This window comes from Natrix helvetica (genome assembly GCF_964273705.1).
Source record: "Natrix helvetica genome assembly, chromosome: 5".
NCBI lineage: Eukaryota > Metazoa > Chordata > Lepidosauria > Squamata > Natricidae > Natrix > Natrix helvetica.
In genome coordinates, this window is record NC_138551.1 from 39,701,840 (window position 1) to 39,720,018 (window position 18,179).

An 18,179-nucleotide genomic window follows, 5' to 3' on the forward strand; every position below is an offset into this window, starting at 1 on the left:
TAGAAATGAAATGCCTCCCACCACTGTTTTGGCCCACAGTATTAGCCAAAATTAAATACTTAAGCATGCAAGATCATGCAAAATGAATAATAGCAATATTGCTGGGAAATTTGTGAACAGTATGCTCAGCTTGTAGTATTGCAGTGTAGGATTTCTGGAGCCATGTGGATGCTTAATTTGACATACTTACTGAGCAGAAATGAGTATTTTTAGCCATAGGCTTTCTTTTGCCTTCTTCGTCGTTGTACGCACATTATCAGTGCTCTGTAACTATCAAAGAAAAGGTTGTATTTCTAAAGTATTTCTTAAAGCAATAATCCTTACAGCTGTGATTCTTTCTTTGATGTAATGTTATACTTCAGTGTCTTTATTTATAATATAATAGATTTTCTGTGGGTTGGTTTATATTTAAAGATCCCAAATTTAATAGAATTTTTATGATGGAAGTTGGAAGAATAATTACTTATAAAGAGATGCCAATATCAGAATGAGCAGCTTGGCACTACAACCTCTAAGCCATGTAGCAGAAAACTGCTTTTGAATATGAAGACAGATGAAAAATACCAATAATTTGTTCATCTGAGGGGTCTAGGGACATTTCCTTTTTTCTTTTCTGTTTAAGAAGAATCAGAGGCCATACTAACAATTACAGAGAATATTGCTGAACATCAGAAGGGATTTGGGATTCTGGACCTGAGATGAGAGAAAATGATACACCTTTCTTTTTCATTCTTTAGCACAGTTAAGGAAACATTCTTCAAAGGAAAATAAATAATCCTGCCTCACTTTAAACAAAGAAATTCTGTTTTAACCTTTGGAAAGCTAGTTACAGAAAAAGTAACTAGATTTCCCTGAGAGCTGAAAAGTATCTTTTCCCACCCTAGCTTTTTAATTTCTTATTCTATTATTCAATCTTATAGATTGACATTTTTTTATTAAAAGTTTTTTTTTATTGTAAATTTTCAAAACAAACACAACACAAAAAATACTCCTTCTTTACAGTAGAAAGTGTATCAGTTGGTTACAAAAAGCTTTCGTGCATCTATTCCACTGTCGTGACAAAATTCGTATTAAATACTTTAAATCAGATATTTTTATACATATTACCATCATCATACTCCATTTTCATTTGACTATAATTGTTTAAACGTCCTTCATCATAAAATGTACCAAGATTTAAAACCTGACCACATACTGGCATTTCATTTGTTATTTCTAATATCCTCCAATAACACTATATCCTTATGGCCTATTCTGACTAAACATCAATAATATTTAGTAACAAAAATTTCTAATCCTCCTTTCCAAATCACTGTTTACAATTTACATCCAATTTCCTTATGTTGTACCCATACATTATCCCTCCTTCATTTAACTCTATCCACTATCATAGCATTTTCCCCCTAATAATCAAAATTTATCTAAATTCAACTTCGTTCTTTTTATTAACCTTTATATATAACCAAATAATTTCTAATCTTCCTTTCATAGGTACCATTCAATATTCATATCCAATTACTACTTGTCATACCAATACATATGTATACGTTATTATCATTATCAGTTGTTTATTTAACTATATCTATTGTCACTAAATTTCACTAAATGTAACTAGTTTTAGATTATACACTTTCATCTATCAACCTATATCTTTCCAGTAGCAAAACAATCTCATGTCTTCTGCCATTTGTAGTATCAGTCCTCTAATCATCTCCTTAATCAAATTTGCATGGACTCCTCTTTGCAACTCATTGCTTATTGAGTCTCTCATGTAATTTTCAATGCCCTTTTTCTGTTTCCTTGATCAGCTTATCTTTAATTGTCAGTGGTGTTATCAATGATGTTGCTAATAAAATTTCTGTCTTTAAATCCATAAATTCTTTTGTTTTTTCTACTTCTGTATCTTGCCATCTGGGATAGAGTTCCCCTCCATTTAATTCCTCTTTCCGTATTCCACTCTTTCCATTTCCAGACACAAACCAATCACCATAGATATCAGCAGATTTGATTTCTTTGTGGTCATTTTTCTCATGGGTTTTTAGGACTCTAACCTCCACTTTTTCCACTTGATAAACATCTCCAACTTCTTCATCATATTTTATTGTTAGATGCTCTAGATTTTCCAACTTCTTCTCCGTCCTCTCAAATGTGTTTGATAATTTCTGAATTTCAAACATCATCTTTTGCAAATGTAAAGCTTCTTTCTGCTGTCGAAGTTGTGCCATAATTTCCAGCTGACAAATACTGCTGCTCTGGCTTGAAGGATTTTTACAAGGTTAAACATAAATTCACAGTAAAATCTTCTTTTCACTTTCTCTGGTTAGAGATATAGTTCAAAAGGACACCTGTGTAAACAATTCGTCCTTTGGTTCTTATCACTCTCTATAAACAAACTGTGAGACTTTGAATTGCTATGCCAGACTGTTCAGTGAGGAAAGTGAAAGTGCTTTGTTCTCGGAGCTTCCAGTCTCCGAACAGCAGCACTAACTTTCCCTCTGTTGTTAGATTCTCTTTGTTTCCTTCTTTTCTTTTTCTTTTTTATATTCCAAGTTAAAAAATAAAAATCAAATTCTTGAGTAAAATAGAGGGGGGGGGAGGAAAACATACGTAGTAATGAAGGAGAATTTTAGTCCCTAGGTTGCAAAAATAATAATAATAAAAGATAGAAGAAGAAAACTTAATCCATTCGTTTTAAAAGGCTTGCATAAATTCAATCTATAAAAATAGCATTTAACAGCAAGATAACACACTGACCAAAACCATTCAAAGCTTAATTCTGCCGCTTATTTCTTCTGTTCTCAGATTTAAATTAATTTTAAGTTTTTTGTAGGCAGTCTCTTTTAAAACGGTAAAAATTCCTCACCAGCTGTAAACACTTTCTCTTTCCATTTCCTTTCATTTGGAGCTGTCCCAACTTCATCAGCCATGGGCTGTGCTTTTATCGCCAGCAAGAAGAACTTCTCCTGGGTCGATCAGGGACTTTGTGGTGTCCCTGATATCAGCAGGACGTATTCTTCCTGTTTGCCGTGTCTGTGGGATGGTTTAGGTCCGATTGGACCACGCAGCGATAAAAGTTTTGACAGTGATCTCAGAGCATTGAGATTGCATGTCCGTCTTGTAGCGACGTTGGCTCCTCCTCCCAGATTGACATAATTTTATATGGAAGTCTTTTGTATATATATATAGACTGACATAACGAGTGGGTTGTATCTAATGTTCCTACTATTTCCAATGTTCAGAATATGCTATTTCTATAGTCAAAGTTTCAGCATCTAAGAGAAGAATGAACAGACTTGATTTTTTAAAAAATCCCAAAAGTTTATGGAAATGCAAAATAGCTTTCGAATTAAAACGCCTAAAGAAATGGAACAGAAAAGGTCAAGGAAAATTAATTGAATTTGATAGACGTGACATGCTGAAAAAAATGAAATGTAGATTGAAAACTATGGGGGAATGGAACAGTTCCTGGAATCCTGACTTGATTTTGTGTGAGGAACCAATTATCTGTGCAACTGTGCAGAATCATATAATTGGCCAAGAACATTTAGGCCATCAGATCCAACTGCCTGTTCAGTGCACAAATTTAAAAACTAGGAAGGTGCCCATGTATTTAGTGGAAGAACACTTTGTCTGGGTCATTTGTACCATTATTGAAACACTCGTTAATTTTTTTCCCCTCACATTTAATTGAAATCTGCCTTCCTATAATTTAACTTCATAATTATCTGCCCTGCACTATAGAAAAACAAGTAAGAGATCTTGGCTTTCTTTTGTGTGACATCTTTCTAGGTGTTTGAAGAATGGCTATTACATCTAACACATCTATATTCTCTTCTTAATTGCCTGGTTGTTTCTCCAATCCATCTTTGTTGTCCTTCTCTGAACCCGTTGAAATTGTTCTGAATAATTTTGATATCAAGGTGCTGTTAACTGGATCTTGTCTGTTAGGGAATTGCACTTGGCAGGTCCCAGAAGGAGGGAGGGTGTCTTCTGCCATGGTGCCAACAATATGGAATCTTCTTTCCCTGGAAGAAGGGAAATAATTGAGAAAGCTGGATGAATTGTTACAATTGTTATTTTCTCCTTTCAGATGAATGGTGTGTTATTGAAGATTACTTGGTGCAATGAAACATCTGACACCCCTCATTCTTCTTTCATGCGGCTCCTTTAATCCCATAACAAATATGCACATGCGTTTATTTGAACTAGCAAGAGATCACCTTCATCAAACAGGTGAGTTTATTTAATGTCTCCAAAAGCAGAGTGAGCTGTGTTGCAATAAGGAATCATTTGTATCTCCAAAAATGGGGAAGCATTCCGCATTGTTTCAATACATTTTAATTTCTGTTAATTAAAAGTTCAAGACTTAAACCAACTACTTCACAGCATCTAAATTGAAAGTTTACACATTTACTCCTTCTTGAAATAAAACTGACAATAAGGAAATATAAAATTGTTCCCCGTCAGTATAATTAAGTTTCGCCAATGGTTCAATAGAATAATTGCAGACTAACTTGTGATGAAAGGGGTCTTAACTCCTCTCCCAGATTCTTTCTCTTTTAGAGGTGTCATGAAACACTTAAACTGCAATGTCACATCTGTATGCTAATTTTATAACTTAAGCTAAAGAAGTGATGTAGTCTGCAATTTTAACTAGGAAGAGAAATCAGAAAAAAGCCTCTATGTATTCATTATGACTTTGAACTGTTTCTTCAAAATAGAAATTACAGAAGAGGAAAAACTATGTTTAGCTGCCTCTGTGTTCGGCCATAATGATCCAAGTAGCTAATGATCCAGGTAGTTGACTGGGTCATGTTCACTCAAGCACTAGCAAAGATCTAAGATACGGATGAGCAGGTTCATTCAGTCTCAATATCACTAATAAATGGACTGCAAGTCATGAATGCTTGGAAAGCTTCAGGAAATAGTTCACCAGCAATAGCAGTCAATGATGGGCAATCTGGAAATGTTGTTTTAATGTTATGCTGCTACATAAAGTCACTCACAGGCTTAGATTTCAAGGTTAACCAGAACCTTATAGTTTCAGTTTTTGGTGATGATGCAAATAGTGAACATATTGGTATCTTTGTTAATTGTAGAAATGGAAGATAATTCTTACAATGCTAGATGAGATTTCCCCTCCAATGCCTTACTTTAAAAAAATTTGTTGACTCTTATTGATGGCTCCTGGTAATTTTCCTAAGAATAGAACATCCATCTATGTATAATGAGCCCTTTCAGTGTTTAATGAAGATCTTTGTATTTTCACTTTTGCCAATATTGGTCTCTTTTTATGGTGTTACAAGAAAAGGTTGGTATCTACCATATTTTTCAGACTATAAGATGCACTGGAGTATAAGATGCACCAAGATTTTGAAGAGGTAAATTTTTTTTTAAAAGTTTTTGTCGTCCTCAGCCCTCACTCTGCAGGCCTCCCAAAACCTTCTGCTCTCCCTGTTTTTTTTTCCTGTGCACCGCTTGGAGAGTCCAAGCAATGGGTTGTTTCAGTCTAGTTGCCCTGGGACCGCGAAACTTTTTTTCTTCCTGACCACGAATGCCGAAGGAGTAAAGGGCATGAATTTTTCGCGCCCAAAATGGTGGCCACAACAGCGTGGGGGCGAAAGGAGGCTAAAGCGGCGACCGCGTGTATTGCGGCGATCGCACGCTCCTCCGCGGCGGCTGTGAACGAGCAGGCCTGGGGAAACAAAAAAACTACAGCAAAACAACAAACGAGGTGGCCGTAGGGGATTAGAAAGCTTGCCGCTCTGTGCCGCGCCTGTTAAAGGCAAGCGGCAGGCCTCCAAAGCCGGCTCAAACGGCGCGGCTGAGGAGCACCCCCCCCACCAGCACGCTTACCTCCAGGTCTCTTAAAGAGACGAAGCAGTTGAAAAAACAGAATCACAGCAAGATAACCCAAATAAGGAGAAGGAAGGGAAGGAGTAATGGAAGAAAAATGGGAAGAAATTTAAAGAGTCCAAGCCAAAGGTTAATTCAGCTGGAGCTCACAAAGTTAATCCGAATGGGCAGACTGAGAAAATTTTCTGGAGGAGTAGCCACACCAGGAGGCGTGGTCAGGAAGAAAAAAAGTTTCTCAGTCCCAAGGCAACCAGACTGAAACAACCCATTGCTTGGACTGCCCCGCGGTGCACAGAAAAGGACCCTTCAGGTAAGCCAATGGTCTTTTTGTGAAAAATGGGGCATGTAGAGAGTTTGGAAAGACTGCAAAGTGCTCCCTGGGGTTAAGATTAGGGGAGAGCAAAAATGTGATGCCTGGGGGGAGGTGGTTAAGAGGTGAAAAATAGGCCTGTTTTTTTGTGAAAACTGGCCCATGTTTCGCAAAAACAGGGCATGTAGAGGATTTGGAAGGCCTGTGTACCTAGGGGCTGGGAAGGGCAAAAATGAGCAAAAATGGGACTGTTTTTTTCCAAAAGCATGCCCATTTTTGGCAAAAAATGAGGCATGCAGAGGATTTGAGAGGCTTGTAGAATGTTCCCACGGGCTAGGGAGGGCAAAAACAAACAAAAAAATGGGGCATGCAGAGAGTTTGGAAGACCTGCAGAGTGCTATTATTGAGACAAGTTAGAGAGCTAGATGGAACTATACAAGGTTCTTATAGATGTTTCATTCTATCTAATTCCCATGTGTAAACAGAACAGGGTAGAAATGAGATTGTCTTAAGGTTTATTGGATCGTTCATCCTGCAAAAACAAGGGTAAAGTTCATGTATATTGTCTCTTAGAATTTCCTTTGAATTTTATTTACTTTTAGGAGATAGAAATAAGGTTTTGTTTTATTACCATTTAACACAGTATTTCCTTCATTATGTCTAATTTCTGTTAAGGATCAAAAACTCAGGCATGTTCTGAAAAGTTATGTTTTATTCATACCAATGGATAAATTTTATGAAATAATTTCTTAAATATAATGTATAGGTCTGTATATTAGTGAATAATACATCCTATTGTATTTTATTATTAATAACGCACAACCTTATTTATTTTCCAAGCCTTATCATGCTTGTTTAGGTTTTTATTTTTAGTGTGATTCAATTTATTGTTCTATGAATGACTTTTAGTACTGACTGATGGTGCTAAATATCTTTTGGCAATCTTTTACGGCTAACACTCTCCACTCATGTGTTCCTCTGTACATTATTATCTTGCACCATTTGCTATGATTTAAAGATGTCAAAAATGATCTATATATTTTACCTTTAATGAAATCTTTCTCTGTAGAATGAAATCATGGGAAGAATGTAGAATGCATTTGGGGAGAAAATACAGAACTAAAGAGCTGTTCACCTCTTTACAAATGGAGATGGATGCTAAATATATGGATGTAGCTCTTCCAAGACATGTTGAAGCTGAAAGTGTTGGAGCTGGAAATATTGTTTCAAAAGAAAACCTTTTTCTTCAATATCCTCACTTTTATGGAAGGAATAAAGAATTACACTAATATGCTATAGCACATAATGCTATAAAATAAAATCTTATCAAGAGTAGTTAAATTCTTGATTATTTTGTTTAATAGTCTTTGTTTAATATTATATAGTTCTAATTAAATTCAGTTTTAGAGGCAGCATTTGTAATGTAATGTTTTTCAGATTCTTGTTCACATTGAAGTTATTTTTATTTATTTTAAAGCTATGTATCTATGTAATTCATTACTACATCACTACCTTAATATCTAATTCAGTTGATTAAGAATAATCTTAGAGAGAGCTTGGGAAAAATTCCATGGATGAGAATCCTCGAGGGGAAAACAACTCAAGAAGCTTGGGAAATTTTGAAAAATGAGATTAGAAAAGCCCAGTCTAACACAATACCAATGAAGAAGAAAAACAACAGCTCCCAAAAGAAACCAGCATGGCTGCATAAACAACTATCTGACAAACTGAAAGACAAAAAAAGTAAGTATAAAAAGTGGAAGGAGGGGGACATAACTAAGGCAGAATATCAGCAAATAGCCCGAGCCTGTAAAGATGAAGTGAGGAAAGCTAAGGCTCACAATGAAGAAAGGCTTGCCACAAAAGTAAAAATTAACAAAAAAAGCTTCTTCCAACATGTTAAAAACAAGAAAAAAGTTAAGGAAACAATTGGTCCATTGCTAGGAGAAAGTGGCAAGAAGGTGACAAGCAACAGGGAGAAAGCAGAACTATTTAACTCATGTTTTGCATCTGTCTTTACACAAAGGGATAAAACAGTCCAACCTATCAAAAGCAGCACCACAAAATTAGGAACACAAATTGAAATAGGGAAGAAAATGGTAAGTGAGCACCTGTCTACCCTAGATGAGTTCAAATCACCAGGACCGGATGGATTACACCCCAGAGTTCTGAAGGAACTAGCAGACGAGATCTCAGAACCACTGAATTATATCTTTCAGAGATCCTGGAACACCGGGGAACTACCAGAGGACTGGAAAAGAGCTGATGTGGTTCCCATCTTCAAAAAAGGGAAAAAATTAGATCCAGGAAACTACAGACCTATCAGCCTAACCTCAATACCAGGAAAGATTCTGGAAAAAATAATCAAGCAACGAATTTGCGAACACCTAGAAGCAAACAAAGTAATAGCCAAAAGCCAACATGGATTTGTCAAAAACAGATCATGCCAGACTAATCTTATTGCATTCTTTGATAATGTGACAAAATTAGTGGACCAGAGGAATGCCGTTGATATAGTTTACTTGGACTTCAGTAAGGCTTTTGATAAGGTAGACCATAACCTACTACTAGATAAAGTAGAAGAATGTGGGTTAGACAGCATCACCACCAGATGGATTGGTAACTGGCTGACCAACTGCACTCAACGTGTAGTTCTCAATGGAACTGCATCTACATGGAGGGGAAGTATGCAGTGGAGTACCCCAAGGCTCTGTTTTAGGCCCAGTACTCTTCAACATCTTCATCAATGATTTGGATGAGGGAATAAATGGGGAACTCATCAAATTTGCAGATGATACCAAGCTGGCAGGAATAGCCAACACTCCAGAAGATAGGCTTAAGATACAGAAGGATCTTGACAAACTTGAACATTGGGCACTATCTAATAAAATGAAATTCAATGGTGAAAAGAGTAAGGTTCTACATTTAGGCAACAAAAACGGAATGCACAGGTACAGTATAGGTGATACCATACTCAGTAGTAGTAACTGTGAAAGGGATCTTGGAGTCCTAGTGGACAACCATTTAAATATGAGCCAGCAGTGTGCAGCAGCTGCCAAAAAAGCCAACACAGTTCTAGGCTGCATCAACAGAGGGATAGAATCAAGATCACGTGAAGTGTTAATACCACTTTATAATGCCTTGGTAAGGCCACACTTGGAATACTGCATTCAGTTCTGGTCGCCACGATGTAAAAAAGATGTGGAGACTCTAGAAAGAGTGCAGAGAAGAGCAACAAAGATGATTAGGGGCCTGGAGTCTAAAACATATGAAGAACGGTTGCAGGAACTGGGTATGTTTAGCTTAAGAGAAAGAAGGACTAGGGGAGACATGATAGCATTATTCCAATATCTCAGAGGTTGCCACAAAGAAGAGGGAGTCAAACTATTCTCCAAAGCACCTGAGGGTAGAACGAGAAGCAATGGGTGGAAACTAATCAAGGAGAGAAGCAATTTAGAACTGAGGAGGAATTTCCTGACAGTGAGAACAATTAATCAGTGGAACAGCTTGCCTCCAGAAGTTGTGAATGCCCCAACACTGGAAGTCTTTAAGAAGATGTTGGATAGCTATTTGTCTGAAACGGTATAGGGTTTCCTGCCTAGGCAGGGGGTTGGACTAGAAGACCTCCAAGGTCCCTTCCAACTCTACTATTGTATTGTATTATTGTATAATCTTACAAGTTCAAATATAGAGATACAAGAATAGATTTAGCTTGACATATCATGAAATGCCATACGTTTATATGAGCTCTTGTAGATATATTAACATTTTTGGTAGTGATTAGCAATGTAAATTTCACCAAACTCAGACAGACACATAGACACGCACGTACGGACACAATTTTGCAGACCTTATTTAGAATATTAAAATCATCAACATTTGATGATAATAGAAAATATTGGTACCAAGGGAACTCCAAGAAACATTTAGCTTCTTATCCTTTTGTTCTTTCTTTTTATTACATGTTTGTATTGTAATCAAAAGGATGGCTCATGTTGTCAGTAGATACACATAAAAAGGCTTTTTAGCAGCAAGATGTAGTTCTGATTACAACCATATGAGAAATTTCCTTTGAATCCTTGAACAGATGCTGAACACCTTTTGAGATTTTAGGTAACAGGAACGAAATAGTCTATGTGCTACTATTCTCTTTCTCATTTTCTCAAGATTCTGTTGCTGAGAATACTATTATATTCTATTTAAACCAATTTATGTGAAGAAAATGCCTGATCACAGGTACGAGGTTGGTGTTAGAATTTATTAATGTCACAGCAATTAATGGCAGCAGTTTATTTTTTTTATTTTCCATTACAGAATGAATGAAACTTGGAAAAATTAAATACTGCATGATAAGGTATTATCATGTAATCTAAATAAAATATTAGAGCTTCATTTTCGCATCATCTCTTTAGTCTTGCAACAGAATCATCTTCAAACTTCTGAAATGCAGAGGCTTCTGTAAACATAAATTTAATACCCTTTATGTTGTGTTTATACTTGATTTAGCTTTTTTAAAAAAACTGCTTAATAGTAGAAGATCCTCTGCAAGAATTGCATCTAAAGCTCCAAAAGTATGCTTCTTTGTTTATTGTGTACCTCTTTGTCAAAAAAACATCACTAGACCACAACTTCTGGAATGTTTTCACCCTATCCAACTTTCTCATTTTAAGAGAAATATGTGTATTAATGACATCCAGCTATACTTCTCTATCTTTAGCTGACTAAGTAATGTTGTGAAGGTCCTGTCTGAGTGTCTGAAGACTGTGATGTGTCTATGGGGCAGGGACGTGCGGTCAGGGGAGGCAGAGCCGCACCGCTCTCATCATGAAAATTTTTAAAAAAGGGAAAAGGCGCTGAGGAGCCTTCTGCACATGTGGTTGGGAATGGGAGCGCTCCGTGGTCCCCTTCATGTTGACTCAGGAGTCAGGAAGGAGGGGAATGGGACCACGTGTGCAGGAGGCTCCTCTAGCCTCAGCCTCCCTCCTGTGCACGTCCCATTCCCCGCCTTCCTAAGTCAACATGAAGGGGACCGCGGAGTGTGAGCCGCGGTCCCCTTCATATTGACTCAGGAGTCAGGAAGGAGGAGAATTCCCTCCTTCCTGACTCCTGAGTCAACATGAAGGGAATCGCGGAGCATGAGCCGCGATCCCGTGGAGCGTGCTCCGTGGTCCCCTTCATGTTGACTTAGGAAGGTGGGGAATGGGACGTGCGCAGGAGGGAGGCTGACGTGGTCCCATTCCCTTCCTTCCTGAGTCAACATGAAGGGGACCGCGGCTCACGCTGATGACGTCACCAGCCTCACCAGCCGTAAAGCTCACCGCACGTCACTGCTATGGGGAATAATTGAGCTTGGATCAACCCTAGCAAACTCAGCAGCTTTAAGTTTTAGGCCTTATGGATCCAATCATTTTCTGTCTTTAGTTTTGGATGAAATAACACTATTTCAGATAGAACTGGTATGTGAACTTGGGAATCATCCTGGATTTTCAACAGCTGTTCAAGGCCTTCTGATAATCTTATATAGTACACCAATGTACAGTACACCAATTTCATCCCTTCCTGTATTGAGAGGCACTGCACACAGACACTCATGCTTATGAGTAGGTTATTGTTATGTGCTATAAATAGGACTGCCCTAGAAGGACATCTAGAACTTGCAACTAGTATAGAATACAATCGTATGAAAAATTATGGGCATCTCTCAATATAGCCATATTAGCATTGGTTCACAATAGTTTTTGAGTGCAGTTCAAATGCTGGTTTATCACCAGTGAAACCGTTCAAAAATGGCTAGGATATTTGAGGGACCACATCACTCCAATTGTTTCTAACAATGCCATTAGATCTGCCTGGTGCTGGCCTGTTGCTTGAAGAGTGTCATCTAGTGGGAGTCAGGAAGCATATCTTCCCTATTGTAGCACATGCTTTGTGAAACACTATTTCACCAAGAGAAATGCCATGGGGATTGGGAGGGTTTTGAACTGATGAGCTATGTCATTTTGTTCTGATGGGTTTACCCTTAAATGCCATTGTTTCCTTTGTTTCTGTTTTCATGTGCTTTTATCATTTTGTTTTTTTGGTATTATACAGTGGATTTTTTTTTATTGCTTAGCTACCTGAAATTGCTTCGCAAGATGTGTGGAAAATAAATCAAATATACATTTATGCTGCAGACTGGGACTCACTTTCTTAAGTATTATCGTTGACCGAACTCAGTGAGACTAATGAAATGAAATTTGTATTGCCTATTCCTTCATGTTCTAAATCCTTCTTGGTCTTTTATACAAAACTCCTGGTTATATTTGTAATAGCTGCTTAATTATCTCCTATTACTATTGCAACTTTTGTCCCATTACTTTATTTGGTTTGACCCTTGAATCAGAACAGTTTATTTAACACTATGCTTTTACTTTTCTCTTTGTTATGTTCCTCTATATCTAATAGTGCTGTCATAAATTAAACAGGCTGGGAAGCCCATGCTATCAATACTCAAGGAATATCAGCCCTTTGAGAAAACTGCTGGATAGCGTCCCCCCCCCCCCTTTATTGTTAATTTAGTATCCCTGTGTCCAAATGGAAGGTAGAAGAATAGAACAGGTTACTGAGCTGGTATCATGCATTCCTGAATAGAATTGTAATTAAGATAAGAAAAATATTTTCTAAAATTTCAGTACAGGTAGTGTTCAACTAACAATGGTAATTGGGACTAAGAACTTGGTAGTTAAGCAACACAGTTGTAAGTTCAAAAACCATGTGACTGTGCTGTTTAATTACATGGCAATCACACTTGCCATTATTAAGTGAATAGCAAATGGATCTTTAAGCAAGGACCTCGTGTGACTTACAACTTCTTGCCAGTTTACCCATTGACTTTGCATGTGCATGTACAAGATCCAATCATAACTATTTCTTATTCAAAGACCCAATGAGGATTACTTTATTTTAAAACAAAGTACAACTTCATTGACTTAATGGGAAGATAGTATATAAATAAATAAGTACAGTAATAGGCTTTGTGTCAAGTTGCATAGTATTTTCTCTTTAAAATATTTTTTCTTAATGGGTGGTGGTAGATTTCTCATCCATTCATAGTACCAATTTGGATAGACTAATGTTAAGGAATAGGCAGTGATGGGTACCGGATCCCGTTGCAACCGGTATGGCTGCACACATGCATACCCACCAGCTGCGATGCTCCAGATGCTCGGCAGAGCGTCACGCAGGCTCCATATGCTCCGTGTGCATGTGCAAATGCCCCGGTCAGCTCAAATAGTGGTAAGGACAACAGGCGGGCAGGTGGGCCCTCCGGAGCTCCCAGCAGGCACCGGTACGCCCATACCAGGGTGTACTGGTCATATCCCACCAGTGGTAATAGGACTATGCAAAGCAATCCAAACATGTTTTGCCATGTTTGTTAAATGTGACAAGTGGAACAAAAAACAAAGGAGCAAAAGTAAAGAGATGGACAAGGACAGCTTTTCAAGTTGATATGTGAATATTTCAAAAGCTGCAGATACTTTAATGATTCAAAGAGAGATGGTTCATTTCTACAAATGTATGTTGCAAAGCAAAAAAACGTCTCTATAATAAGTTTGAGGAAATCACTTTCACATGTTTACAATATCACATTGTAGAAACATTAGTAGGAGGAGCTGCTGTTTTAAGTCATGGAAGAAAAGTGGACTTAAATCTAATATTAATTTTATGCCTTAGATTTATCTAACTTGAAATATAACTTCAGCTCAATTTGGGGAAGCAGATATTATTTCGTGGAGTTTCATTTTTTTCTATATTTTGCTGTTTATCCAATTTTATAATTTTAAGAAAAAAATGCTATTAAACACCACAGTGTCTTCTGTTCGTTTGAATTATGAACTTTATCATCTGTCTTGAAGTAGACATTACTTAATTGTATTTCAGAACATTCTTTAAGATTCTTGACTTTACCTTTTAATTAACATTGTCACTCGTATAGAGAGATGGCACACATGATATTAATTAAATAAGTACCCTGTAGCTATTCACACATGGTCTAAAAATCTGTGATAATTACTTTTTTCACTGGCTAACACTATTATGAAGATTTGCAGAAAACATTTTAAAGCACATGTCACTGTTACTTTATAAGTACAGGATTTTAACTAGAATGCATTATACCAAGAAGCAAATAGTTATCAGATAAAGCATACATTAGCTAGATCATCTTGAAGCTGTTCTTATAGTTCTGGTATATATTTGAATTAATCATTAACCCAATCATTAACCTAATCCTAAACCTTATGGATGAAAAATATTTGCATTTGCAGAGTGCTTTATGATTATCTGCTATTTTTAGTAAAGTCACCGGGCCAGGTTATCTGCAGGACCCCTCTTCCTAAGGACATCTTCCTGTCCTAATAGATTAGATAGGTTGGATATACTCCAAGTCCCTTCCCTTAAATATTGCCTTATTTGAGATCTGAGCATCATGCTTTTTCCATGTCCCATTCTCAAAAAATGCCCTAATTGGTTCATGAGTCTTGAGCCAAATTTCAAAAGAAAATCAGTCATTTATTAGGAACATTCATTTTGGCAAGACCTTTTTGCAGGCAGCATTATTTGAATTATAGCTGAATTTTACTCCTGTTCCTTCCCTCCCCTCAGTCTGTGTCATAAATCACATTCCCCAATGAGGTGCACCCCTCCCAAGTCAGCTGCAGTAATCTGAGATCTGACTCTAGCCAAAAGTATGTGTGGAATGCACATGCCCTTTCGTCATCATGGCAACTTTATAAGTTGACAGCAGCCCATGCCCAATGGAACACCCTTCTTCCTGTGGTTTGGCAGGCCCCTATCATTCTAGCCTTCCAAAGATCACTTAAGACCTGGCTTTTCCCCTAAACACTTGGATAAGAGTGTTTTTGTAGTGGACTGCGGTTAAAGTTTATTAGGGTCCCATATTTTTACTATTTGTCATTTATATGTCATACACACAGACCTATCTTCTGTCTATTGTAATATTTTATTTATTTATCTATTTATTTTAAAATGATGCTGTTATAACTATTGCTTGGGAGCTGCCAGAATTCAGTATAAGGTGTGTGGCTATACATATTTTAAATAAATAACTTATTGTTTCAGTAATAGAACTTTCAATAGTTTAATTGCAGAAAAGAAGAAACAATCCTTTTTATTCACGCAGTGAAGAATTTCTCAGTCTATCATTTATCACTATTTCAAGAAAAGGTATAAACAGTGGATTGTTTAAATATATTTTTCTCTATCTAGGAAAGTACCATGTGATAAAAGGTATAATTTCACCAGTTAGTGACAACTACGGGAAACAAGGATTGGTAGCAGCAAAGCATCGAGTTGCAATGGTTCGGCTTGCAGTTGAAACATCCAACTGGATCAGGGTGGATCCTTGGGAGAGTGAGCAAAGTCAGTGGACTGAGACTGTCATAGTACTAAGGTAATATTATTGATAGTTGCTGCCACTGATAGTAGAATTTAATCAAATATTTTAGTAAAAGATATAATCCACAAGCAAAGAAGGTAGCAAACTTTATTTTGCTTAGAATAAAGCAGTTGTAAGTAGACTCATATATAGAAGAGAAGAATAAGGTAGACTAATAACTTTTAACAATCCCTCCTCCTATTCCTCCTTCTCCTATCAGACATTTACATTCCTTTTTTTAATTCTTAAATTAAATTCTTAATTATTTTCAGGGATGATTATAAGGACATTTCCCTTGACACACACACACACGCACAAAGCCTAAGTATAGTTACTGTGTTGCTAACGTATCTAAGTCCCAAAATAGAACATTGTTCTGGAATTCATTTGATTACTGAAAATGCACGATTCTGTATATAATTTCTGTATAGAATTTTTTCATTCTAATTTTCTATAAGAAACTATGTAGGTAAATTATATAACTTATACTCTGATACAAAGATTTTTCTAGTTACTTGGCTTGCAATCCTTGTTATTTTTTTCCTAGTACCATAACATATGTTTGCTTGGGGGAAAAAATGACTTGATTTCCATGCAGGAAATCCACTGCCGTCTGTCATACTGCTGTCAGCACAAGGGAAGTTGCTTAATACATGGCCAAGGTCTTTGAAAAGTTCTGACCTGCTTGATTTCCATCTGTTCCATTCCTATTAATTCCTCCACTGCTGGTCTTGCAGATCTAACAATCCCTTTCATTTAGTCCTTACTGTGCTTTATAGTTCCTGTGAAGACAGCAATTACCAAGTTCCTGAACTGAAGGACCTTATAGTACCTTCTATTTCAGGGACTCATTTGGCTCATTTTTCAGATGCATAGATATCTGCAAATTTTGCACATTTAAAGAAATGTAGAGAATATCATCGGAAAAAGGAAAAAACAATCTAAGCAATATATTATGGTTGGATATCCAGAAAACTGTAGCTAACCAGCACATCAAATGTACCATTTAACTTGCTGATATGATTGATATGGTTGACAGTCTAACACAAGTGATTCTGGCAGTGTATAAAGATTAAATGCAAGTATTCTAGTATACCATTTACAACTTTACGACTAGTATTAGTCATTTCATACCATATTGCCGTCCAAAATATATCTCAACGGCACAATAAAAATCGCTGATTAACAAAATTAAAATCAATATCAAAAAAGTAAATTAAACACTACAAAATACACTAAGAGAATATTTTGGGATGCAGTGCAATCCCATGTAATAACAAAAGTGATTTTTCAATAAGATTAAATTGTACATCAATTTACATTTTAAATATGAAGTTATTCAAGATATCAAAGCATATTTCCCCAAATTAATTAGCCATTATTCCAGAGAGGAAGTTTTACATTTTTGAAATCTCAAATTGCATAGTATTTTCTCTGTACAGGTGGCACTAGGTTTCTCATCCATTCATGATATCAAGTTAGATAGACTAATATTAAGTAATAGAGCTATGCAAAGTATTCAAAACATGTTTTGCCATATGTATTAAATGTAAACAGAGGAGCAAAAGCAAAGGAGTAATATATCAGTGATAAAACATCTATACCAATTTTGGGTGAAATATTCAAAGGCAATTTAATATTGAACTTCATATTATTTTTGATTGAAATTCCCACTGTTCAATCTTTTACATAATGATGAAATTTTACATTCATGTTCTAAATCTAAATTATGCCTAGCAGATGTTTAATATCATGGGTTATAAGATTTCAAATTCATTCAAATTCCTCAATGTTACACTCATTCTGTGTCTATGACAAGAACATCTGTAGCCTTTCTTCAAGGAATTAAAAACTGGGTGAGCTTGGGCCAATTGCTCTCTCTCATCTCAATTCACCCCACAGCATGATTGTTGGGGGTAAAATAGAGCAAGGAAAGAGGATTGGTATGATCTTCGGCTGTATACTATTCTCAATTAAATGCAATCTTTGGAAAACGAGGCCTTTCTTTGTCAGTTTAGGACTACTAGACACTCTACGAGTGTTTATTTGAGAATCCGGCCTCACTTGGTTTTGTGTATCTTCAGATTTCCTCCTTGATTATTCTGAATCAGGCTCATAAGAAATTAAAGATGTTTAATGTCAGTTGCAATTAGTTATATATGGTAAGAATGAGAGAGCAAAGGGCTTCTAACAAGAATTTTGTAAACTCTAGAATATTATGAATGGGCTGTGTTTAGATGCATCATCCATCTTTGTATATTCACATATAATCACTCAAAGAACTTCCAATAACAATTCGTTATTTCCATTTTAAGGAAAATCAATTGGAAAGTCATCTTTCCAAATGAAAGCCTTTGAAAGTCTTCAGTTGAAGATTTTGCTTCAAGACATGTATTCCCTCTTATATTTGTTTTCTATTCTCTCTACGTGTTTTAAAAAAGTAAGAAACAGCTGCATCTCTTTTTCCAGATTTTTAATTATTAACATATTTTAGTATCTAAGGTATTATTAATTTTAACAAACTCCTTATAATACTGCTTTTTTCAATGTGAGTAATCATTAGGGTAGAAAGTTGGG

At 36.4% G+C, this 18,179-nt stretch overlaps 1 protein-coding gene across 5 annotated transcripts in view; it reads left to right on the top strand.

Moving 5' to 3' along the window:
* NMNAT3 (nicotinamide nucleotide adenylyltransferase 3) overlaps window positions 1-18,179 on the top strand; it is a 39,384-nt gene that overhangs the window by 15,341 nt on the left and 5,864 nt on the right. For 4 of the 5 annotated variants that reach the window (XM_081953848.1, XM_081953845.1, XM_081953846.1 and 1 more), the window contains exons 2-3: window positions 4,091-4,233; window positions 15,434-15,617. In XM_081953848.1, coding sequence (XP_081809974.1) covers window positions 4,125-4,233; window positions 15,434-15,617 — 293 coding nt within the window. In that variant the 5' untranslated portion in view covers window positions 4,091-4,124. Of the gene's footprint in view, window positions 1-4,090; window positions 4,234-15,433; window positions 15,618-18,179 lie in introns of those variants that run through there. The other variant, XM_081953849.1, reaches the window with a different exon arrangement.